The 26,009-nt window shown below is 42.9% G+C and overlaps 2 protein-coding genes and 1 pseudogene across 3 annotated transcripts in view; 1 reads left to right on the forward strand and 2 right to left on the reverse strand.

Annotated features, from left to right (window-relative positions):
* TSPAN5 (tetraspanin 5) overlaps nt 1-6,251 on the reverse strand; it is a 180,891-nt gene extending 174,640 nt beyond the window's left edge. The window contains exon 1 of one of the 2 annotated variants that reach the window (XM_003829918.4): nt 5,733-6,251. In XM_003829918.4, the coding sequence (XP_003829966.1) occupies nt 5,733-5,813 (81 nt within the window). In that variant the 5' untranslated portion in view covers nt 5,814-6,251. The remainder of the gene's footprint in view (nt 1-5,732) is intronic. The other variant, XM_008955318.4, reaches the window with a different exon arrangement.
* On the forward strand, nt 5,825-8,873 carry LOC134730319 (uncharacterized). Its single transcript, XM_063604063.1, has 3 exons — nt 5,825-5,851; nt 5,950-6,459; nt 8,370-8,873. The coding sequence occupies exons 1-3, from the start codon at nt 5,825-5,827 to the stop codon at nt 8,469-8,471; spliced, it is 639 nt and encodes a 212-aa protein (XP_063460133.1). The 3' UTR covers nt 8,472-8,873.
* A 6,340-nt stretch (nt 8,874-15,213) lies between these two features.
* Nucleotides 15,214-26,009, reverse strand: part of LOC106634700 (mitochondrial import receptor subunit TOM7 homolog) — a 46,405-nt pseudogene continuing 35,609 nt past the window's right edge.

Genomic DNA, 26,009 nt, shown 5'->3' on the forward strand with positions numbered 1-26,009 from the left:
TCATCCTAACTTTTTTGTGCTTGTGGGTGGTGTTAATTGTGGCATATGCAAAAACTTTATCACTTTTCGATTATGAACAGATGTAAATGACTTACTTGATGTTTTATTTTAGAATAGCAAGCATCTTCTAAAATAAGTCTCCACCCAAAAAGCTGGGGCTATCATTACGGAAGAGACTTAACACTCTGAAACTGAACCTTGACATGCTCTTCAACACCTCAAAAGTTACTCCACATCTCTGTACTCCAATTTCTTCATCTGTCACAAAGATATAATATTCTTGGAAGACTCTTTGGGGTGCTTACAAGAAAAACATCATTAGTGAAAAGTTCTGTTAAAAATGCAGATTGCTTTCACCTTTTGCCAGGGACTACCTATTACTGTGGACATTAAAACAAAGTGACCCATCTAAATGAGTGCAACACTTTGGCAAGTTTATGGTGGGTGAAACATGATTTGGTTTTCCAACTTCTCCCCACTTGGCTTCATTTCAATCTGCGGAGTATATCAAGTGAGAATGCTTCTGCGCCTTCATACTGCCCCACAGAGGGAGTGGCCACACTAAGCAAGCCTATATTCAATTACTTTCCCCACTTTATACCTTTCTTACACTTTTCCCATATGACACTTTCATAACCATATTTAGCTTTCTTCCTACCATCTCCCTGTAATTCAAAACGCAATTTAGATTCCCATATGGTTGCCATCGAAGCTAACAGATGTCTAGCAAATTAAAACAAAAATTATGACTTATAAACTGCTGATGTATCATCATTCCAGAACATCTTGCAATTTATAGTGAATCATAAGATAAAGCTTCCTACTTGATGTCCCCCCTCCCCCACCGCCCCAAGGTTTCCTGAGTCTCCCTCCTCTCTGAATTAAGCCCTGTGGAAGCAAATTAGAGGCAAGATCCTGCCATCAACCCTGGATAAACTTGCACTTAAAGACACAAGGTAATATCTGAAAGCATATCTAAAGAGAAAGTTGGCCTCAAGTATTTGAGGCTTTTCTAATCCTTTGTAGCAAAGAAAACAGAAAAATGACTTGGTTCTCCCAAATCATTCCACCGCTTCCATTGAGTTCTTTCCTAACAAGTCACTATAAAATCTATTGAATCCATTTGCCTCATCTTCTTGGCAGATCTTAAGGGTATTATCATTACCTAGTAGTAATGATGCCAAAGTACTAGACTAAGGCATTCTAGAAGTTCTATAGCCCTGTATGGAATCAGTATAAAATCTGGAGACAACAACAGTAATGATATTCACCATTTGTTAAATATTGAGATATTATGCCGAATAAAACATTATCTCACTGAATCTTTAAAACTACAACACCATTAATGTTATCTTTCCTTTATAAACAAGAAATTAAGGCTCAGTGCCTTAATACAGTAGACTATATTTTTCAAAGATGGCCACAACCTACATGACTTTCTGCAATGTGACCTTGACACTTCTCCATCAAAAGGTGGCTTCTAATTCTTCACCCTTTGAAATTCAGCAGTCTGCATGAGTGCTCTAACCAATGGAATAGATAAAAGTGGCACTGCCAGTTCTAAGTGGAACCTTAACTGGCTGGAAGCTTCTTTAAGACTTAGAGACAGGAAGAAGCCACGTGTAGGTAGGTGCTCCAGCGACAACTCTGGCTAAGCTCCCAGCAAGCATCAGCTTCCAGTCATATGAGTATACCATCTCAGGCATCCTGCCCAAAGGGCCTTCCAGTAAGTCCAACTCCAACTACATCTCACCACAACTGTATGAGACCCCAAGTGAGAACTGTCCAGATGAGCCTGGCCAAATCACAGAACTGTGAACTATAATAATAAACAACTGTGTTTTAAACAACTAAGCTTGGAGGTTATGTAGCAATAAATAACCAGAATATTGAGATCAATTTACTTGCCTGGGAACAGTTAAGTATCCAGAATCCAAAACAGTTAAAAGCCAGAATCCAAAAGGGCAAAACATCTATTAATGATGAGTGATGGGATGTGGGGTTCGGTACCCAAAAGAAATGACTTTAAAACAAAATCCTCTTTCTTCTCCCTCCCCCAAACCCAAAGCAGTCTCAGGGTTTTCTGAGAAATGTCCCAGTACGGCGACACCCTCAATAAAATCAATTCCCTTCTGTCTTGAATTGTTCCAATATATAACAGAGGAAACAAGTTTTCCCCCACCAGCCTGTGATAACTAATGAGAAAGGAATCTGTACAAGATGTTGACTTTGTTACTCAGAATGTCATTACAACTGTTATATAAAAGGATTCAGATTTTATACATGAAGCTGTAATTCTAATAATAAAAATATATTTAATGACTCACAGGACTACATTTGAGATTCACAGTGGGGAGAGAGAAGCACGGACACTATACCAGGAACTGAACAAGCCAAGAAGAAATTAGTGAAAGGTTTTTTGTTTTGCTTTGTTTTGTTTTTTTTGAGACGGAGTCTTGCTCTGTTGCCAGGCTGGAGTACAGTGGTGTGATCTTGCCTCACTGCAATCTCCACCTCCCGGGTTCAAGTGATTCCCCTGCCTCAGCCTCCCGAGTAGCTGGGACTACAGGCACCCGCCAACACACCTGGCTAGTTTTTTTGTATTTCAGTAGGGACAGAGTTTCACCATGTTGGCCAGGATGGTCTTGATTTCCTGAACTTGTGATCCGTCCACCTCAGCCTCCCAAAGTGCTGGGATCGCAGGCGTGAGCCACCGCGCCCAGCCTTGTTTTGTTTTTGTTTTTGTTTTTTGTTTGTTTGTTTTTTATGAAAGGATCTTTGAGGAAGAAATGAAAGTAATAAAACTAGTCTTCAGACAAGTCTCCCTAACAGAAAATGTCTATAATTTATCACGTGTCCTGGTATATACTACTTCTGTTATAAATTAGTGGCCAAACTCTTCTATTTTTCTTCTCCAGCATATTGGAACTCAAGAAACTCATTCTGTGTAAGAACTAGAAAGAACGTTATAACTCATCCACCTCCTTCAATTTAACGCTGAGAAACTGAGGCCCAGGCAGTTAACTGATGAAGAGCCAAACTGCTGATCAGGAAAAGAACCAAGCTCTCAGTGCTGGTGCCACCATATGTTCAATTTTATTTTACCAGAACTATACCTTTGAATGTCACCAGTGTATGTCAAATGTAGTCTAGCAGTTCAGTGTGAAAATGAAAATTAGGAAACCATGCTGTTGGCAATCTCTTCTTCATAATTGTATGGGAGTAGCACTGAGTCTGCTGTTTTTGGCAATCACAGACAGGTTGGTGACTCTGTAGAGAGGAGAGGTGTGTAACTTTTCAGAAGCAAGCTGCCAAGCTACTGACCCCAGCTTTTCAGTCACTAACATCTTAGTCTGAATTACTTTAACTAAAACCATATGGTTGCCTTTCTGTTGATCATCACTAGAGACCATGGTACAATAAAGCAGGAAATTTAAATATGGGGTAATTTTGAGGCAGAGAGCAGGATAGGAAAGGTATGAGGGAGTATCTGAGAGGAAGGCTTTGGGCACAGAGAGGAGAGGAAGGGAAGGCAAGAGGCAGGGTAAGTGAAGGGCCCTCATAACGAAGGCACTCACTTAACAATTCTGCCTGGGGCAGCTAGTTTAGTCCCATAGCCTAGGTCTCCTTTCAGGCTTCCCATACTCACCCACCCACCTATGAAGACCTTCACAATCAGAAAACATGCGGCTCTATTCTGGACCTCTCCAAGCAAGCACTCTGCAATTCTTTGAAGCTCTCTACAATTCCAGGGGTTTTGCTGCAACCTAATCCATAGAAAGGGCTAAATTTGTCTCTGTGCACTCCACAAAATTACAGCAAACTGTCAGGGAAACAGACCCAAATCCTTTTATTTCCTTACCACCCCCTGCTAGGAAACGGCAGAGAAAGTCCCTGGGTGCTTTTTGTTGCTGGGTAGCTAAAATGTGCAACTTTTAGAAATGTTCAAGTAGAAACAAGAGGCCTGAACTCACTACCCCAAAAAGAACCAGTCCCAGTTCGGTAGTCCGTGCCTCTCCAAGTCACAAAGTTTCAAGTTCCAATCAAATCAGAATATCTTACTCAAAACCGTGGCTACCCACCACTTTTAAACATTTTCACAAATGGAGAAGGGGCAAAGAAAGAAAATAATTTCTTCTTCCTGTATTTGTAGCAGTGTTTAATTGCAGGGAGGTGGGTGACTGCTCCCGGGAATCATGCACAACACTGGCAAAAAACTGCCTGTGGAATGATCGGATATGACATCCATTCATGTGTCCCCTCATTATCTTTATTAGTCCTGAAGACAGATGACATGCTGACACGGAAAGTGGTCTCCAATCCCTTGCATTTCCCCTCACAAAACATACATGACCAATGCAAGGTATTATAATAGAAAACAGAAAATAAAATAACCTGGTAAGAGTGCGGTACAAAAAAAGAATATGAAGAGCCATATTGACAACTATTCTCACAGATGTATATACGTACAGCAAACAGCCCAAATTAAAGGAGAATCCAAATAAATACATTCCGTGTTCAGACTGCTGTGGATAATTATTGATCCTGCAGTTGGAGCATTGTTTACCTCACACTGAACAGCAACTTAGAGAACCCCCTACCCAGACAGCCACCATCTTTACTTTCTATGGAAATGCGGGTGCCCACTGAGGAAGAGGATGAGATGGGATGAGAAGGGGAAGAAAAATAACATGGTCTTTGAACCAACGTTTTCCCCTTGTCCTGGAGAACTCTTTGTCTGGCTGCTGAACACGTTTGCCAGATCAAGGAAAAGAATCAAAACAAACAAACAAACAAACAAACAAACAAAAAGAGTAGGCGTCCCAGCCTAATTACAATAGGTTCCCAACACATTGCAGTCCCAAGCAGAGCATCATTTGAATCTTGTGTTAAAGCATTTGCTCTCTCGGTTCCCCAATAAAACATGCCTCGCACACCTTCTCCTTTGCATTTCTACAAAGGTTCCCCCAAAACGGCCCGCTCTGTGTCACTCCTTTAAAAATGAGGACGTGGGGCACGAACACACTGAAATATATGTTGACGGTGACTTATTATCCTGACGATGATATATACATACAAATAAATCCCTCTACCCCGCACCCCCACTGACCAGTCCATTACGCACAGGGAGCGCTTTCCAGCTGAAGAGGAGAGGGTGCAGGAAACGTTATTTACGTGCACATTACAGAACCATATACCACGGCATCTGCATCCTACACAAAGCCCGAGATGGTGCAAGAAGATACACGCTGAGCATGGCACAGACCAGCCGCGGCAACACGGAGCCAAGCCCTCGTCCAATCAGATCGTTGTTAGAAGGTGGACCTCAGGGTCGGCCGTGCCCGATTAGCCTTCCCTATTATGACACCACGCTCTGCCCAACATCCATATCCCACCGAGAGCAAATCCAATTCGTGTGGTTGCTTATTTCTCAAACTGCCGAACCCTTTCTTTTATCTGCATCCCTGCTATTCGTTCCTCAAAAAGCCACCAGAAGGCCTCGGTGCCCCCTTTCCGCCTCGATTTCTCTTTTTACCTCTTCCCATTCCTCGAAAGGATTAAATGTTTATCTCTCCAACGCGCAAGCTGGAAAGGCGGAAGGCGAATGCCTCTATGCTGCTCCGGCAAGCGCCTGCGGGGCTGCGAAAAGTAAAGGCAACGAACAACGTGGGGGAAATCGTCGCGAATCGATCGGCCACAATAGTTGGAATCCCAGGAGCGCTCCAACTTACCCAAAATATGACATTGAAGCCAAATATGAAGTATTTGATGCAACAACTGACTTCAGGACCCTTGTAGTGCTTCCCGGACATCCTCTGGGTTCATGAAGACACTTGCCCCGGCAGCCCGAGTTTGGAGCTCCGAAGCACCGTTGCTCGGAGCAGCCCGGCGGGGAGCAGGAGCTCAGGGACACCGCACGGGGCCGCGGCGCTGGCGGCCTGGGCTCAGCCGCGCGGGGACCGACCGGCGGAGAGCGGCTCCCGCACCTCCAGCCCCTCGCGCGCCGAGGCCGCCGGAGCCGGGGTGGCCGCGAGAAAGCAGGGAAGCCGCGCGCTGCAAGCCCAAGCCTCGCCGACGCTAGCCCCGAACACAAAGCGAGCGCCCGCGTCCGTGCGCCAGGCGGTCTGTCCGTCGGTTCGTCCCCGGGCTTCGGGCAAAGGCGGCCGCGGCAGATGCTGGTGGAGACGCCGCTCGCTTGCTCGCCCGCCCGTTCGCGCGCGCCCTCCCACCCCCCGCTCCGCCCGCCTCTCGCTCCGCCCGCCCGGCCGGCTGCTCCTCCGCCCGCGCCGCCCGCAGCTCCGCCCGCCGCCCAAGCCTTGGCTAGGCGCGCGCGCGCACGGGGTCGGGCGCTCCCGGGCGGCGGTGGCACCACGTAGCCGCCTCCTTCCACCGCTCGCTTTATCCCCGCCCTTTCTCGGGCCAACCCCAAGCGCCGCTGACCCCGAACGTCGCTGCGGGGTAGGTAGGGGGTGGGAGGGTGGAGGACCGCAGGCGAGAGGGAGAAGGAAGGGCGCCCGGGGAGCAGGCTGGCAGAGTGACCGGGATTGATGAGCGGCGCAGCTCTGGAGGGACGCGGGCGAGAGGGTCGCTCCTCGGGGAGAGGGCTGGGTGAGTGAGGACCTGCGAGCCACCCCCCACACCCCTTCCAGGGTAGCCACACTGGCGCCCCCTTCTCCACCTAGAGAAGATGTGATGCCACTGGACAGGGAAGGAAAGTCGTCGTGGACTTCGCTGAGTGGAAAAGGGGGTAGTTGGGGAAGGTGGAGAAAAGAGCCACGGGAAGTGGGAGGAAAGGATGAAGGGATGGGACGTTGCAAAGGAAAGCTTCCTGAATCCCTGTGTGACTCTAACCCAACCTCCCCACCTACCGGAGAAATGGGTTTTATCCTAGAAATGGGGACGAGGAAAAAGAGATGGCTCAAGGGAGTCCTGGCCCGGGATGCGATCCTCGCCCTAGGGTCTATTGCAACCACACAAACCCGGACAGCGCACGCTCCCCCCTACCCCGACAGAATAGTGCCTAAGAAACCTGCTTGCCTCCTAACTCTAGGAAGGAATCCACAACGGATTCCAGGGAGGTCTTCTGGGGAATCTGAATTGGGTTTTTGGATCACGAACCATTAAGCTTTTGAACTCTGGGGAAGAATAGAACAGGTGGCTGGAAATTGTTTTAGAACCCTACCTGAGCAGGTGTGCTCATTAGTTGCTTATCCGCTCTCCTCCTGGAGCACTTTCATAGGTGTTGGCAAAGCAGGTACCAGTATTTCACGGAAGGAGAAGGAAGAACCGCCCAGGACTGTGTATAAATGTCTATGGGAATATTTTTAAGGATTCAAAAGACTAGAAGGAGGTGAGATCAAAAAATTTTTCCAGCACCACCCAGTGCAACCCGATCCTGGACACAGAAATCTAAAAGATGATATTTAAATACTTGAGTTTGAGAGCCTCTAGTTATAAGGTTTCCTACGTAACAATCTCTCTCTTTTCTCAAAAACTGGCTAGTTGACAACCAGCAGTCAAGTTTTGGCTAGTCAAGAAGCTACTTTTGCCTGCAATAAACCACATTTAGAGATAGTCCTGGGCTTCAGCAGGATTGAGGCTATATTGAGGTCACAAGTATGAACGAGGTACCCACAGAGATGGGAGGGCCAGGAGATCCTACTCATTCGGTACCTCAGAAGCTATGACACGGGATAACAGTGGCTTCAGCCCTTTGGATGAAATAATCCTCACTCCTTCAAAAGTGCTCTCCACCCACTCAAAACACAGGCCATACTACCACCAATCTGGTAGGCTTCAAAAGTAAGGTCTTTCAGCAGCAGATTTCCTTGTTAACAGGAAGGCACTGACAAGCTTTACCTAAGCCTATTGGAGCTATGTTGTAATTCTGTATATAAATAGAACAGTCGCTGCAGGAATACCGGATGAGTCAGAAGAAAGGTCTGTCCTAAGCTGATGTGACACATTTCAAAAGGACCAGAAATTAGATGCAATTGATGACTGAGTTGATCTCTAAGTGGATTTATCTTTGAAATAAAAATCAGTGGATATCCCATATACCCCACCCCACACCCTCCCCCATTGTCAACATCCCCAACCAAAGTAGCACATTTGCTACAAAGAGTGAACCTACATTGACAGATCATTATCACCCAAAGTCCATAGTTTACATTAGGGTTCACTCTTGGGGCTGTATATTCTATAGGGTTGGACAAATATAGAATAACATGAACCCACCCTCATAGTATCATAGTATCATACAGAGTATTTTCACTGCACTAAAAGTCGTCTGTACACCACCTATTTATCCCTTCCTCCCCCCAGTCTCTGGCAACCACTGAAGTTTTACTGTATCCCTGTCTCCTTAGTTTTGCCTTTTCCGGAATGCCATATATGAGGAATCATACAGTATGCAGTCTTTCTTTCAATTTTGCTGTGAAACTAAAACTGCTAAGAAAATAAAGTCTTGAAAAATCAATGGAGAAGGGAAAGGTAAGATAACTAATCAGTAATTTGGAGGGAGGGTGGAAAAACTAATTGAATTATCTCATTTCATATATCCAAAATAAGTTCTATGAGGATTAAGGAGTTAAATATATTTTAAAGCAGACCGGAAGAAAAAATATTTGTCAAACCTCTGTATAGAAGTATTTCTCAACTTAGAGGCAATAGAAGGAAATAATCAATGGATATGATTGGGTAATATCTTAAACACTTCTACATGTCCAGCTTTTTTTAGTGTAAGCTAAACCAGAAAAAAAATTGGCAGCAAACATGAAAAATAAAAACCTGAATGTCTATATTATAAGTAGGGCTCATAGAGCTATAGTAAAATATAGAATCGCAGTGATTGAGCATAAACAGAAAATAAATCATATAAGAAATAAAATATATGGGGAAATTAATCTAGTAATCAATGAAGTATACATTAAAACTAATAAAGATACAAAAATAATGAGCACTGGTTAGCACATACATTGTTGGTGTCCTTATGAAACAATATGTCCATTTGGAAAGCATTTTGGCTGTATATATCAGGTCAGAGTGCTCCTACATTTTGACTCAGCAGTCCCTCTTCTGGGAATCTACCCAAAGAAATACCCCAGCAGATGGAAAAAGTTATATACTGCAAGATGTATATCATAGCATTATTTATATTGAAGACTTGGCCAGAAATTAAAGATCAAAGAGTAGGGGTGATATCCAATTCCTTGTAGTTACTTGGACCACAATGTTCCTTCACATTCTGTGCCTCTGCACATGTCATTTAGAGTTTCTGCCTGGGGCATTCTCCTTGTCTCTTGTCTGTGAGCTGATTTCTCTTATTCTTCACTACTTTTGTTCAATGTCTCGGAGGCTCCTTCTTTATTCCCTCAACACCTGCTGTGTTCTTCCATCCCGGCACGGCACTTAAAGGCTGCCTGTAAGAACTTGTTTACCTACCTGTCTCCTCAATCTGCTGTGACTCCTTCTAGGGTGTGACCTAACCCTTGGTAATCTTAGAATCACCAGAGCTCTGCAGATATGGCAGGTGCTTGATAAATATTTATTAAAGGAATGAATGAGTCATTTGCTCACACTTTTTACAGCTCTTGAAGATACTGCTTATAGAGTATGTGGCAATATATGGATACATTATAATGTTAAATTTTAAAGGCACTATATATGGAATTATCTCCAAGTAATATTGTTAAATTTTTAAAACAAGGAACAAAAACAGTGTACACGGTAGGCTATCATTTTTGAAAAGATAAGATCTGTTGGCAAAAGAATATCCATACACATATTTCCGTGTTAATGGGTAGGCTATCTATGGAAGAAAACGAAATAAACTGGTAACAGCGAGTTAGGGTGGAATGGGGGGCAAACTGGGGGACTAAAGATACTGATAGGAAGGAGACCTGTTTTATTTTTAAATAACCCCTGTAGTTTGTTTTTGAAATTTGTACCATGTATATGATACACATGTTTTGAAAAATAAAGCAGTCTACAAAATGGTATGCAATTGTATGAAAAAAAGTTAGGAGTTAATTTTTGCCAAATAAGAACAGTTATAAGACTGGGTGATTTTGTTTTCATGTTTCTGGTTTGCAATTTTTAAGTGTGGTTATATTGCTTTTACAATTAAGAAGATAAAATTATACATAAAGATGTAAGAAAGTAACTAAGTAATCATATTTATTTCACGCAACTCCTTCACAACTCAATAAATGCTGATCTATTTTAAGGAGAAAAGGAGAAAAATTTTCTGTCTGAATACTGCTAAGGCCACCTCCCTTATAACTCTGAGGTTGAAAAATGGTTAATAAGTTTACTGACAAGTTAATCAGCTCTTCAAGTGGCAGTGAAAACAGGTAAAGCGTGTTCTTCTAATAGTTGCCTGGCTGAGGAGCAAGATATGACAACAGCGTTTTAACCTAAGACACCAAACTTAACGAGCTTGTCTGTCTCCACCTGTGCTTTATTGTTCCTGCCCACCTTCCTGCCTCCCTCCTCTTGGGCTCTGTCATTGTCTGCCTCTCTGCTCCTCTCTGTTTTTCTTTTGCTTCTCTGTAGCCGCCCTGCTGGTTGCCTCCACACCCCTCCTGCCGCCTTCCTCTCAGAACCCTAGCAGCTGTGTTCAGCGTCCCCCTCTTAAAGCAGCCACATGCTCTGGGAAGACTGGCCCTCTGGGTCACATCTGGCAGTCCCATTCCTCTTGCTAATGTGTGGTTCAGGAATGGGCAGGTGGCCCAATTCTGGTCAACAAGCCATGAGAAGAATCTGCTAGAGGTTTCCTTGCATCTAAGAAATGGTCTCTTTCACCCTTGGACTTGGTTGGGTTTGGATGTGATGCCTGGATCCTCTACAGCCTGATGACAAAGACCACACCAAGGATGGCAGAGTGGAAGGATAAAAAGAACCAGGGCCTTCCAGCCTTTGTTGTATGGCTGACTTAACCAACCTTGAAGGTCGCCTTACTCACGACTTCCTGTCAGATGAGACAAATTTCTTGGTTAAGATACTTTGACAGGGGTTTTCCGTTTCATACAACTGAAAGTATCCTGACTTAAACACCTTTTGAGGTTCTGCCCCAAGCCTTTATTGATTTTCTCCTCTTGAATCACCACCAGCATTTCTGCATTTCTCTTAGTACCACATTTTTTCTATTCCCCACACCCCCCACCCCCTCTCTTCCCCAGCTGTTTCTGTCTCAAACAATACAGGGAAACATTTTAGGGTGTCTGACAGATCACACCCACCCCTTTCTCAGACCTTCTCAACCACAAGGTGCTCTCCCACCTCCAGCCAGGTTTGTACCTCACAGTTGATGGGGTCCCGGTAGATTCAGGCTGGGCCAACCTGAGAGTCTGTCTCAGTAACAAAGGGAACCCTGCGCCCAGCTGAAGTGCAGGCAATGTTTACCCGAGAGCTGGGGGTGGGTCCGCATTTCCAGGAGGAAGCCAAGACTCTCCCTCATCCTCTGCAGAAAGAGGAAGGAAGCCTAAACAGAGAAAAACAGTAGCAGAGTCTGACAGCCTGGGTGCTGTGTATGGTTGTGCATTTTGTGCTCTGAAAGGCTCCCATCCCTGCTAAAGGCCTGCTTCTAGATTTAAAGAGGACTCTGTCTTTGAGGTCTATGAGATTTTTAGGTGGAATCATTCTTCACATCCCATTTGGGCTTTAGATACTTTGAAGTGAGTATCTCAAATTTTCAAATCAAAGAACCTTGATTAAAACAAAAGGTCTTCTCACCTCAAATCCTTTATGAAATGAGGTCAACTTAAAATACTTTTTAGTTAGCTATGATATAAAATTAAACTATATTTTTGTTATAGTTAATGAATTAATATTGTATCTTCTGTTCCTTAGTCGAAAAGTGAGCAGTTAAATGGTCTATTTCTCTAACAAAACAATTAACTGATTCCTCAGGATTTACCACCCACTGTGACCCTCTTGCCCTGTGCCCACACATACCTACTAAAGACCAGTTTTCAGATCCCCAGGAATAACATAAAATGGGGCATATCTGTCTCGTAAATATGATTGAATAAGCATATGTAGAGCACAGTTGTTTCACTTTTAAAAATCAATTATAATCATTTGTACAATAAAATGAATTCTGTCTTTCACACAATATGACAGAGCAGTAATTGATTTTTTTTTTAATTCGGCCATTCCATCTTCTTCTGGCACCTCAACTTCCTGCTGCTGTGGAGATAGCTAGACCTGTGTGGATCAAGGCATTAGGCCCTGATGTTACCTTACCAGGGGCCAAGCACATGACACAAGTTCAGCCAATTAGAAGCTTACTTCCTGATACTGAGCAGAGCAAAGAAAGAGACCAAAAGCCACCTGGAGTTCATTTCTTGCAGCCCCTGGACAAGCCTGAAGCTGCCCTTGAGACCTTTGGGAGCCTCCTGATTCTTCTGCCTTCCTTCTGGTCCCATAAGCTAGCTGTCAGGTTCTAACTGATGTCCGAGTTCCCATAAGCTAGCTGCCAGGTTCTAATTGAGATCCAACGGGAATCAGTGGATGAGTGGTGGGTAGCTGGAAAAACACTAAAGGAATCATAGACAGTTTTGACATGGCTTTACCCTCTCTTTGGGTGTGAGCAAGCCATATGTACAGCATTAGCAGGGTAATTATACCTTTTACAGACAGTAGTGGCTCCAAGCCCAGCACAAGCTCACATGGGTGATCACCTAATGTGCCTCACATGGCTTGGTTACATAATGTGCAGAGCTATGCGCCTGCGCTCCAAACCCATTGAGTTATGCTGTGCCGGAAGCCTGCCTCAGCCTACTCCTGACTAAAGCACAGCCATTTCCCTTACACTCCACCCCCTAGGCCTAGGGCATCCTCCAGGCAGGCACATGTGCCCATAGGGCAGAGCCCTGAATCCATAACCCACAACAACAATACAGAAAGCAACACCTCACTACTAGGATCCCAGCTATGCCACTTATGACTATTAGGGCCCAGTGTAGGCCAGAGCCTAGGGATGCCCACCATCTCCACAGGGGATCATCAGTAAGGCTCTCAACTGCGTTAATCTGCCATGAGACCCCTTGCAGGGCTGCTGTTATGTTCTACCGATTGTCAGGAATAAAGGTACAACATTGTGTTCCTAAAAGTGCACAGGTGCCTCCTTGGGCAGCACTTTCTATGTCTAAGGCTATTTGATTTTGCAATACCACCTTTCTAATCTGATCAACCTCATCGGTTAACAGGAGGGGGGCCACTCAAGTGTAATTCAGAGCCCAAGTGGTGTGCTGTGCAAGAGTGGTAACTTGTGCTTCCACGGTTATGACACCCACTCCAGGGATAGTCACTGCTAAGAGGCAGAACCACCAGGGGACTCGTCGCACTTGCACAAACCGAGAACATAGCACCTCCCAGTTAAGCGAGCTATCTGGGCAACTTGGGGAGAACATTGGCAGGTAAGGCCACCCCCAGGTACAATGTCCAGTCCAGTTCACTGGTAGGTAAGGCCACCCTGTGTCCCCACAGACCCATAAACTCCCAGGGGACACAAAATCCATTGGGGCCCAACCTTGGTGAGGCCGCTCGTTCCATCATACCTTCAGTGTGGTGACATGTATTATGTTTGCGCAGGCCATGATGGGTACCCATCCCACAGGGGTGTTGCCCCAATGTGGCTCTATGTACCACAGTACCTGGGCTTGGGGTACTGCATGTTCCCCCGCTAGCCAGCCCCACCCATCATAAACACTACAGGCCAGCCAGGGGGCGGGTGTGCTGTGGGTCTTACAGCATCCTTTTTCAAAGCTTGCCATGTTGCCTCACAGACATCAGCCGTGGGACCCCAGGTCTCCAGCCATGTCCAGTTCTCTGCAGATACTGAATGTATGTGCCAAGGCAAGCCATCTGCAGCTGCTGTTGGAAGGGCAGTGCAGATCCAACAGATGGAAACTTGGTCACCTCAGCGTAGGTGTGGGCCCAGTCCAAATGCAGTTAGAGCATGTTAACCTACAGTTGAAATGACAGAGCAGGTACAGGTACTAACAGAGGTAAATCATATCCCTCAGGCAAAATACAGGCTAACCTTTCATCCCTGGATAACAATGCAGCCACCAAGGGCTTTTGCCCTGGGCGATGGTACCACACCTTCTCAACTCCCCATGGTTCCTTTGAGTCCTGTATCTGTGCCAAAGTCACAGGAGAGTTCATAATAGGCCAAACAGACAGTACCTATGTCCCCCAGAGGAGGGTTCCTTCCCTGGCTGTTCCCACTGTAGGGGCCATGTATTGAACACCCAAGGAGTGATATACAAGTCATACTGTAGGCCCTTCCCCCAGGGAGCTCCGATGGCCAACCACCAGCAGTGGGGGGCTTGGAGGGTCCATGGCCACAGCCAGGTTTTCTTTTCCCCTGCCATCAGGGGTGTTGGGGCAGACAACAACAGGTTACCTTTCATCCCCATACCTGGTTGAAGGAGGTCATCCTTGGTATGTATCTGCAACTGCATGGGGGTGGTGGCTTAGTGTAACAAAGCCTCCACCAGGGCTGGGCCACCTTTCCATGGCTGTTCATTCAAGGTTTGGAGCACCAGGTCCAGCGTGGAACTCCAGCCCCGCAAAGACGGTGGTATAACATGCAAGCGTAACCCATTCTTCAACAGCCCGTTATATTGCTCAGTCATACCCGCAGCTTGTGGTTTGTATGGCACATGGAATCCCCACTTTATGTCCATTTGTTGTGTCCATTGTTGTACCTGTTGTCCAGTGAAATGTGTTCCCCTATCACTCTCAATGGACAGAGGGCAACCATACAGGGCATGTAAGTGTTGCAATGCCCCGATGATGTGCTGTTGGTCAGCCACCCTGCAAGGGTAGGCAAACAACAGGCCTGTGTCCTTGTCCATAGCTGTTAATGAATTCATATACTCTTGTGACTTCAGCAGCAGCCTGATGTAGTCTACCAGCCATCTGGTCAAGGGCACTGAAGCCTCCACCTTCTGGGCTCAAGCAATTCTCCTGTCTCAGCCTCCCAAGTCCTGGGATTACAGGCCTGTGCCACCGTACCCGGCTAATTTTGTATTTTTAGTAGAGATGGGGTTTCACCATGTTGACCAGGCTGGTCTCGAACTCCTGACCTCAGGTGATCCACCCACCTTGGCCTCCCAAAGTGCTGGGATTACAGGCGTGAGCCACCATGCCTGGCCTGTTTCATTCTTGTAAGGCAAAAGTACTTGCATGTTCCCTTACATTCCTACCTCCAAACAATTTCAGAATGCCATGCCCCAGTCCACAAACTCCACCCTTCCATCTGTCACCAAAATCTAAGTATTTTGCAGAGTTAAGCATAATTCAACCCCTTATGAAATCTGCACCATTTAACACTGGGCATGCTAATCATATCCAATAATTTCTCCTGTCACCGTTTGGTTTCTTTTACCTTCTAAAAGCTTTACTTCTGTGATATATGCCTTTCTGATGGAACTATAATTACTGGAACATTGAATTTAATGTCCAGAAACAGGAATAGATATTAGCAGATTAATCAGATATTCATTTAGGTTTTATTATAAAGAATCAATTGATTCAACAACAAAAACTTACACATCTTACACAAAAAAACACATCTCCTGTTAATGCACCTGTTTCCATGGTTCCTGCCCTAAGATTGTACCTGGAAAAAAGTAGACAAACAGAAGTAAGAACATGGGTTAGAATGGTTTCAGTGCTATAGTTCCAACAAAGTGTGATATGTGTATGATAAATATTCAAAATGGGATTGTGAAAAAACACCTCTTCCAATTAATTCTTTTCTATTTTTTTCATTTTTCTTTTCTGTACTAGTAGCATTTACTAAATGCAGTTAGTAGGAATAAAAATTAGTTAAATTAACCAAGTCTTAATGCCTTATATCTGAATCATTTATTTGAATGACATCAAGACTGAGAGAATAAGTTTTAAAATTTAAACACAATGGTGCATCCGCTGTGGAAAACAGTTTGGTGGTTCCTTACAGTATTAACTATAGAATTACTATATGATCCAGCAATTCTGCTCCTAGGTCTATACCCCAAAGAATTGAAGGCAGGGATCCAAACAGATACTTGTATACCAATGCTCATAGCAGCACAATAGCCAAAAGGTGGAAAGAACCCAAGTGGCCATCAACATATTTCACATTTTGTTTGAACGGATAAACAAAATGTGATATATAGCTACAATGGAATGTTATTCAGCCTTAAAAGGGAACAAGATTCTGATAGTTGCTACAACATGGATAAACCTCAAAAACACTATGCCAAGTGAAATAAACCAGACACAAAGGGACAAATATTGTATGATTCCACTTATATGAGGTACCTGGAGCAGTCAGATTCATGACTGCTGCTTCATGAATCTGACTGCTCTAGGTACCCCATATAAGTGGAATCATGAACCCTCAAATCTAAAATAAAATTAAAAGAAAATCTAATTATAAAAATAAATTAAGACATTATTACATACAAAAGGATCTACTTTGCTGAGGAATTTATCCAAGCATCCCTTTAAACAGGCAGCTGCTTCCCTCATAAACTTAATTGTTCACTAATGGATCGTTAACACCCCAACAAAAGCTGTTGAGAGCAGAAACCCTATTTGGATTTAACCTATAAATTAACTTTGAAAAAGTTATGTAATAATTTTACTAATATCTTATCGAGAGAGTCGGGAGGTTATGGGATTGGCTTGGAACCAGTTTCTGGGCTAATTGGAAGGAGGTACAAAGAAGCTTTAGAGAAGCAGCTCAGGAAGCTGGAAGACTGTCCAGCACACAGTCTTGGGCAAGAAATCAGCCCACCTTCACTTCTGTCCTCTTATAGGAGGCACTGGCCCCTCTCAAGCCTCGCATGAGAATTCAACACAGCTGAGGTGAGTTGGGCTGTGGCGGTGAGAGAGCACAGCTGCCTTCCAAGCTGATGACCTGAGTTTTCATTTTAATAGTTCAGCTACCTTTTCTAGTAAACAGTGAACCCTTTGAGGTCAAGGATCAAGTTTTCTTTGTAGCATGCTGCCTTGCAAGTATTTCACACATGCTGGGTGAATAATATTATTTTATAAAAAGTGAATAAATTAATGAATGACTAATAAAAAATGACAACAGAAGGTCCAACAACATGGTTATAAATCAGCTCGGAATTTTTAATATTTAGATCTTTGAGTCATAAAAGTTCAAATGACCCACACGATTTTCCTTAGAAACACTCCTCAAAGCATAAAGTGAGAAAAAATTGTGTTTAAGTTTATTCTATCTTCTGTTACAAAAGGGATATATTTTCTATTGCTTTTGTAACTCTGCCTTGTACCCAAATGCACCACATTCATAATAAGTACTGTTGACAGAATGAATGACAAGGCAAAAAATAGCTCGCAGTACTTTTCATTTTTTATAAGTGTGGAAAGCATATTAAACCATTTGCTGATTGAAAATATGCGTGTTTTGACTTGCATATGAATCAAATTAACATACATAAATCCAACATCTTCACATCACTAGATTCACAGCCATAACCAATATAATTTTCCATGTTTCTTCAAATTCATCAATTCCAGAGTGACATAATTAAGTTATTAGGCATAAAATACACAGTAATGATTTATAACTGAAAACTAACTTTTGTTTTAATTCAATGATCATTTATCCTCTAAAAGTAAAAACAGTACAAGATCATTGAAAATCTAAGACTTTTTTTTTAAAAAATAAAATAGAGATGGGGTTTCACTATGTTCACCAGGCTGGTCTCATAGAACTCCTGACCTCAAGTGATCCTCCCGCCAAGGCCTCCCAAAGTGCTGGAATTACAGGCATGAGCCACTGCGCCTGGCCGAAAATCTAAGATTTTATGTTGAATTTAGCTCTATAAATACTTACTACCACTAAGGGAAACTAAAGTTTGAGGTATAGAACAAGAACTCTTATCCCTCAGTATGATTAATTCCTATAGATGAAAGTACTATGTTGAATCCTAGCACCTTGCTGAGTTGTATAGCCCCAGAAATGTGCAAGCTTCCTGGTTGCAGTTTCCATAACTTCACCTCCTACCTGCCGCTTTACTCTAGCTGGTCCATCCCCACCTTCTTTTCTCCAAGACTCTGGTTTAGGGCAGGGAAGACTCTCTGGGAACCAGACAAACACTCTGTACACTGTTACACTAACGGATCAGGCCATGGTCCTGGGAGGAAGAACACATCCAAGCTGCAAACCTGGGTCAGACTACACCAGGTCTGGGCCAAGTCAATTAAGAGGGCCCAAGGGCTGTTATTAAAAGACACTCTGTCCCTTCCTCTTAGCTCTGCAGTCCCTTAGGATTCACCACCACCTGGAGCACCTCTCTAGGATCAAGAAAGTAGCCTGAGTAGAATCTCTAGCACCCAGCCTCCCCTTACAGCCTGCTATTGGTATACATCTGACACTATAAATCTGGCACCATATAAATGCCCAGCACTTTGGTCACTGAGTCCTTCTAGAGCTGCTGGCACTGAGCCTATGAGAGCAATAGGCATCTTTCTAGCAGAATGTTTTCTAACCTTGTCTTGTGATATGAATTCTCCAGGGCTGTTGATATAAACATAGATCCCAGGACCTTTCTCTAAGCATTCATATTTATAGTGGTTCTATTTGGGATCCAGGAATCTGAATGTTTAACAAGTACCCAGGTAATACTCTTCAGCTGGGAATATTGGAAAATACTGTGTTCAAGCACTCTTCAAAGTGCTCACCCTAGTCTCTTGGTGAGGGGAGTTGCTGTTTGTGGATTTAAACCTTGTCCTCTATGGCGATGATTAAAGTGAGAATGCTGGGAAGTCTATGTAAATCCAAAGCATGCTACCATTACCATGATTACATACCTTTAGCCACAGCCACCAGGACACTAAGCACAGTCTGGGTGAGCCTCTTCTCAATACACAGAGCTAAGTGACTGAGAGCCTAGAAGATGGAGTAGGACAAGGAGTGGCCAAAGGCAGTGGAGAGAGGGAGGAGGAGCAAAGCCTGAAATCTGGAAATCAATGCATATGTATTTCAATCCACAATTGCTTTGGCTGCTGATACAAATCAAAGGAAGAAGGAGGGAGATGCAGGGAAAAAATGTAAACAGCTAGGTAAGTGCAGCATTCTGTTAAACATGAATTTTCAGATATTAAAAAAGGAATATCTTAGCAAAGTTATTCATTTATTTATTGAACTTCCAATTTTAGTTTTTAGTACTTCTATGTAAATGAATCTGAGTTGGATTCCTCAACTCAACTAGGTGCTAAGATAAGCATCTGTATGAAGGGATACTCATAAGTTTTATTGATTGCCACTCTGGGAAAAGATTTCTATCCTGCCAGTTTTGCTGCTGACTTACACCATGAATTACAGAGGGATGTAGTTAGAGCATAGTCCCCTCACAGACACAAATATCAGGACCTTCCCTACAATATGGATGAAGAAAATTTGCAATGATGCCAGAAATGAAAGAAATGAGTATTGTTGCAGGGTGCTGGAAGATAATTTGGAGATAACAACTACTCTCTTCTTCAGACTTGAACAAGAAGTTGTGAGCTAAATAGTAGCATGAAAAATCACCTGGCATTAATACAAGGAAAACCTTGCTCCATGTCTCCTTAAAAAAAGATAAACACAGTCTCTGTGATTGAAATATGTGCCTGCATAGTAACAAGGCAATGGACTAGCTTTTTATCATCCCATCTAGACCTGTGATTATACAGCGAAATATTAACAATGAATGCAACCTCAGCAAAGGCACATTGTACAAGAAAATAGCATGTATGAGAAAAGAGGTTAAATCTTCTAAATGCAATTATTTAGTAAGAATCCTTCAAGTGTCTGAATAATTTTTTTCTTAAATATAGGAATTTAAAGTTAAGTATCCTCATGTCAGAAATTTATCTTACTCTCTTTAGAAGTTGTGGTTCCTTCTATTGTGACAAACTTTCCCGAAGAGTGAGATGCAGCCAGGACAAAGCTTTGGGACAATTAGGGAGTATACTAGATGCCAAAAGTATATTAGGGCCAAATATGCCTCATAGTAGCCTCCCTTGACAGTCACATAAAATATGCAAAAAAGATACTTAACAATTCTCATTTTCAATTATAATGCCTTAGGTCTCATTACTTTTTCCTCAGATCAGTATAAGGAAAAAAGTTCTTCCATGCTCATCCTGCTGATAAAACTTCAATCACTGAAACTTTCCCTTTAAAACTAACAAGGCTTTTTATCTCCCTCCGTTGGCCAGATAATGATTTTACAGGCCACTCAGAATTACCAGAGAGAGCTGAAACTGGAGCAGCAGAAATAAATGAGATCCCTGTAGATAAACCACATAATTCAGGGCAGTCAGGAGTTGCAGCCTCTTCTCTCACTTAACCTTGTACCAAGGCTGCTGTGGGTAATTTGATTCCCTGTGTACCTTTCTCTGTCGGAATGGAGAGTGAATTTTAGGGAGATGTCAGACTGGCAGAAGGGGAGACAACATCCTGTGAAGGAAGGAAAACTGCATAAGGATTTAGGAGATTTAACCGAAATATGCCATCTAAGATCGATTATTTCACTACTCAAAAATCTTAATTTCCTTATCTGAAAGAGAGAAGGTGGCACTGAACCTGTGAGATAGAGATCCTGAGATCTGGAAGGACTCTCTAAAGTCCTTGCTTGGGGCAAGTGGGGAAGTAAGTGGGCTCTGGGCTGTGGTTCTCTCAGAATGATTCTGCTTTGGTCTGTTTACACATCAGGATTTCATGTAAGATTTCATTTTCTGAAAGGTATCCGATGCTAAAGAAAGTTAAAACATCTGTTTCCTTCCAGCTCTACCACCCTCTGATTTTTTTTAACAGTCTATGATAAGAGGAGATGAATGCCTGCTAAAGCGACCAGAAGGCTGTCAGTAAAAAGTATTAACTAGATATCAATAGAATCTGCAAAACGAAGAGGTGCTTGAAAGATGTGAAAGAGGAAACTTAAAGAAAAACCCAGATGGTACATCTCTCTTCCTGGCTAGGTAAGAGGCTGTCTCACTCTTGCTTTCTCACAGCAAAATTTCTACCCTTTCTCCAGTGGTGCTCAACTCTGGCTGCCCAGCAGATCCCCTGTGGTGGTATTAAATGATAGAAGGGTCTGATCTGCCACTCTGGGGATTCTGACTCAACAGATGTGGTTTTTAAGATCCAGAGGTGGTTTTGACGTGTAACTAGGATTGAGAATTTCTGCCTGGCGTCAGCCCTTCGACCTTTAATAAAACTGCTCTCTTAAAAGACATTGATGGTCGGGCGCAGTGGCTCACGCCTGTAATCCCAGCACTTTGGGAGGCTGAGGCGGGAGGATCACAAAGTCAGGAGATCAAGACCATCCTGGCTAACACGGTGAAACCCCGTCTCTACTAAAAAAAATATATATATATAAAAAATTAGCCGGTCGTAGTGGTGGGCGCCTGTAGTCCCAGCTACTCGGGAGGCTGAGGCAGGAGAATGGCGTGAACCCGGGAGGTGGAGCTTGCAGTGAGCCGAGATCGCGCCACTGCACTCCAGCCTGGGCGAGACTCCATCTCAAAAAAAAAAAAAAAAAAAAAAAAAAAAAGACATTGATCATTGATGACACCCTACAATGTAAGTTATCATTTTTAGGTAGATGACTCCAAATCTAATCCTCTATAAACAACCACATTCTATCTGGGTGTCTCATCAACTTTTTTTCCAACAACCAGTCTTGCCTTCCAAGATCCTCTTATCTGTAGTGGCCCAACCCTTCTTCCGGTGACTCAGGCTCCCAGTGACTTGAAGGCATCCACGACTGCCATTCCCCGTGCCCCAGAATCCCATCTGCACAAACATAGTAAACCTACCCTTGTATCTGATCCTAAACCAGGTCCTTGCTTTCCATTCCTCCCGCCACTCTTCAAACCAGACTCCCTTTATTACTTGATAAATTGTTTACAGTCATGTGATCAGAGTGTCATTCTCCCATCTTTACCCACTATGATCCACCCCAATCTGACTTGTTAGCTCCTTATTCAAAACTGCAATGGCTCCCCGCTGACTATCTTTTAAAAACAAACCCCTTCATCTATCTCTTAGATTTCACAATAGGAACCCAATCTAAGTTTCCAGGCTTATCTTTGATTACATAGCAGCATGAACACAATCCACCATCTAAAGAGCATTACCCTTTCTTCTGTAAACATGTCCTAGGCTTTTCAGATCCTATGCCTTTGCCCTTACTCCTCTCTCCACCTAAAATACCCTCCTCTCCTTTGTAAGCCACCTCCTTCCCAATGGCTCTCCAGCTCTTTCCAAATGAATCTGAATGGCAGTAACATTGTGCTTGACTCTTCCGCAGCAGTCATAACATCCTGTCTTGCAGCGTGCTTATCTTCTGTCTCCTCGTTTGCTGAGGTCTTGCTTCTTCAGAGCACTGCCCTGTGAGCCTTGTTGCTGTATGGAAAGAGAGTGGGCTTTGGTGCCAGTGATCCCTGTGTTTAAATTCCAGCTCTACCAACAATCAGCCATTTGAACTGTTAAATTATTTGAACTGTTCAAATTATTTAGCCCTTTCCTGCGTTAGTTTCTCCATCTGTAAAATGGGAATATTAATATCCAATTCCTAGAATTAAGATGAAGTCTGAGATAATGCATGTAAAGTGCCTGACACACACACAAAGGCTTTCAACAAATGGTAGTCCCATTAATAAATGTCAAACAGAGGCTTGACAGGCTTTTGTCTATATTGGAAGGTGACACCCCACTAATCCAGCTTGATGGAACCATTTTCTGTAGATATTCACCACCTGGTCCTTCTTATCTGTTAAGAAGATTACAGGGCTATTTTTATTTTTGAGACAATACTCTGAAGCAGAGAAGTAATAGCTTCCTCCCTATTATCTGTCTGTTTGCCAGTAATAATAAGGATTGGTGGTAATAATGAAATGACAGGTAGACAAGAACAGGAAGAAAGAGCAGCAAGAAAACTCTAAATTAAAATATTCAGCACTTACTGAGAGACATAAAATATCCACAACTGGCTGGGTGTGGTGGCTCACACCTGTAATCCCAGCACTTTGGGAGGCCAAAGCAGGCAGATCGCTTGAGCCCAGGAGTTCCAGAGCACCCTGGGCAACATGGTGAAACTTCATCTCTACAAAAAATACAAAAATTAACTGGGGGTGGTGGCATGCACCCGTAGTCCTGGCTACTCAAGAGGCTAAGGTGGGAAGATCATCTGAGCCTGGGGAGGTCAAGGCAGTGAGCCAAGATTGCACCCCTGCGCTCCAGCCTGGCTGACAGTGAGACCTCATCTCAAAAAAAAAAAAAGCTGAAAACCTTCCAAAATAAATATTATCAAGTTGCAAATGTAGTAAATAAAGAAATAATTCACCACAGTCAGCTAGCTTATTTCAGAGAGGTAGAAGTTATCAAATAATAGGAAAGCCATTAACATAATACATCCAATCATTACGTCAAATACGAAAGAATAGACTTGCTTCTATACATGCTTAAAACATATTTGGTAAGAATCAACAGCAATCCCTGATAATATTATTTTAAGAGGAGAAGTAGAAAAAATATTTACTAAATATAAGAAAAAGTATTCGATTAAAACCAATAGCCATCATTATATTTAATAGCAAAACATTAGTTATATTCCCATTAAGATATGCACAAAAAAGGAATATTGTTTAATATAGTTCTGAAAGCTGTGATCGATGCAATAACACATGATACAAAAGCTATACTATTAACAAAGAAGAGATAAAATGATACTTATTTTGTGACAGTTATTGTACAACTATAAGTCCAAATAAATAACTTGAAAATTGTTTAAACACAAGGGGCTGAAAGTAAGATAGGCAGAAATCAAAAGCATTCCAATATAATTGTAATAATCAGCTAGAAACTTTTAAATGTATGTATATGTATGTATATATATAGTTTACCTTTTCTAAAACTGATTTGAGATGGTTTTTAAAAAAAAGCTCATATAGTAGTAAGAAGAAAAAATATATAAAACATCTAGAAGTAGCTTTAATGCATAATGTCTTTCAAATAGTCAAAGAAAAGAACAAAATTTTATTAAGATATATTTATTAAAGTTTGAGAAAATGGAAAAATACACTATGTTCCTGGGCAGAAAGATGTTGATATAAATATTTAAATATTTTCCAAATAATGTAGGTTTAACCAAGACATTCAACAAGTATTTATTGAGCACCCACTGTATACCAAGCAAAATGCTAGGTACTAGGGATACAGTCATGAACAACACAAAGGCTCTGCCCTCCTGGTGTTTCAATTCTTGCGGAGTTGGCACAACAAACAAATAAAGCCTTAATATAATATAGTGTCAGGTAACGATATGTGCATTGAATAAAAATAAAATAGGGTTAAGGGATAGAGAATGAAAGAAGGGGGATGTGGTCAGGGAAGGTCTTTGAGGGAGTAACACTGGAACAGATACTTGAATAAAGTGTAGGAGAGAGCCATGTGGCTATCTGGGAGAGCAGTATTTCTTGCAGAGGGAATAGCAAATGCAAAGGCCCCAACATGCTACCAGCCTGATATAGTCCAGAAACTGCAAGAAATGTAGTGTTGCACTGGGCACGGTGGCTCATGCCTGTAATCCCAGCACTTTGGGAGGCCGAGGCAGGAGGATCACCTGAGGTCAGGAGTTCAAGACCAGCCTGACCAACATGGAAAAACCCCGTCTCTACTAAAAATACAAAAAAATTAGCCGGGTATGGTGGTGCATGTCTGTAATCCCAGCTACTCGGAGGCTGAGGTAGGAGACTCGCTTGAACCTGGGAGGCAGAGGTTGCAGTGAGCCGAGATCACACCACTGCACTCCAGCCTGGGCAGCAAGAGCAAAACTCTATCTCAAAAAAAAAAAAAAAAAAAAAAAAAAAGAAAGAAAGAAAAGAAATGCAGTGTTGCTAAAGAAAAGAAATGCAGTGTTGCTAAAGCAGAGTGCGTAAAGCGGAGACCTGTGGGAGATGAAGATGGAGGTAATGTGAGGGCAGATTGTGCAGGCCCTTGTAGAACAGGACTTTGGGGTGTAAGTCTTGTGGTAGCTGTTTTGACCAGGTGAGGATGTGATCTAATAAGGTTTTTTTTAAAGAGCTGTCTGGTCTTGATGCTGAGAATAGACAGGGTACATGTGGGGGGAAAATAGAGCAGTAAGAACAGTTAGGAGGTTATTTCAGTAATTCAGTCTGGAAAAGATGGGCTTGTACTTGTATAGTAGGGGTGGAAAGAACCAGAAGTAGATTTCAGATAGATTTTGGAGATAGACATAAAAGATTTGCTGATGGGTTGGGTATGAAGGGTGGGACCAAGGGAGGAATCCAGGTTGGTCCCTTGATTTTTGTCCTGAAGTTACTGGTTAGATCACGGTGCTAATTACTTCACTGGGGAAGACTGGGAAAGGAGCAGGAGCTGGAGATTGAAACCAGGAGTCTTAAGACATGTTAAGTTTGAAATGTCTGTTAGACTCCAAGTGGAAGTGGTGACGTTGAGTAGGCAGTTGCTAAAAGATCATGAAACTCATAGAAACATGTTTTGCCATCAACAGATAGATGGAATGTACAGCCAGAGGATTGGATGAGGTCATCCATGGAGAGAATGCAGAGAGAATCCTGGGGCTCACCAACATGAAGAATTTGGGACAAGAAAGAAGATCCAGCAGAGAAGACTGAAAGAAGGCAGCTAATAAAATAGGAGAGAACCTGGAGAGCAGAGAGTCTTAGAGGCCAAGAAAGTGGTTTAATATAATCCCTATCAAAGCATTTGTGGTTTATTTTTGTTAACTGACAAAAGGATTCTAAAACATACCTGAAAAGTATAATTCACACCTAGGATAATGGATCATTCTGTCACATTGTTCCTTTTTCACAACTGATACGAACATGATATTTTCTTGACTTTGTAAAATAAAAATGGAATCTTTCTAATTTTTTTAAAAAAACTGCTTGCTTATGTAAGCCTTCTGTCTCTCACTGTATAACCCCTCCACTTTTAT

The sequence above is a fragment of the Pan paniscus genome, chromosome 3, assembly GCF_029289425.2.
Source record: "Pan paniscus chromosome 3, NHGRI_mPanPan1-v2.0_pri, whole genome shotgun sequence".
In the NCBI taxonomy this organism is placed as follows: domain Eukaryota; kingdom Metazoa; phylum Chordata; class Mammalia; order Primates; family Hominidae; genus Pan; species Pan paniscus.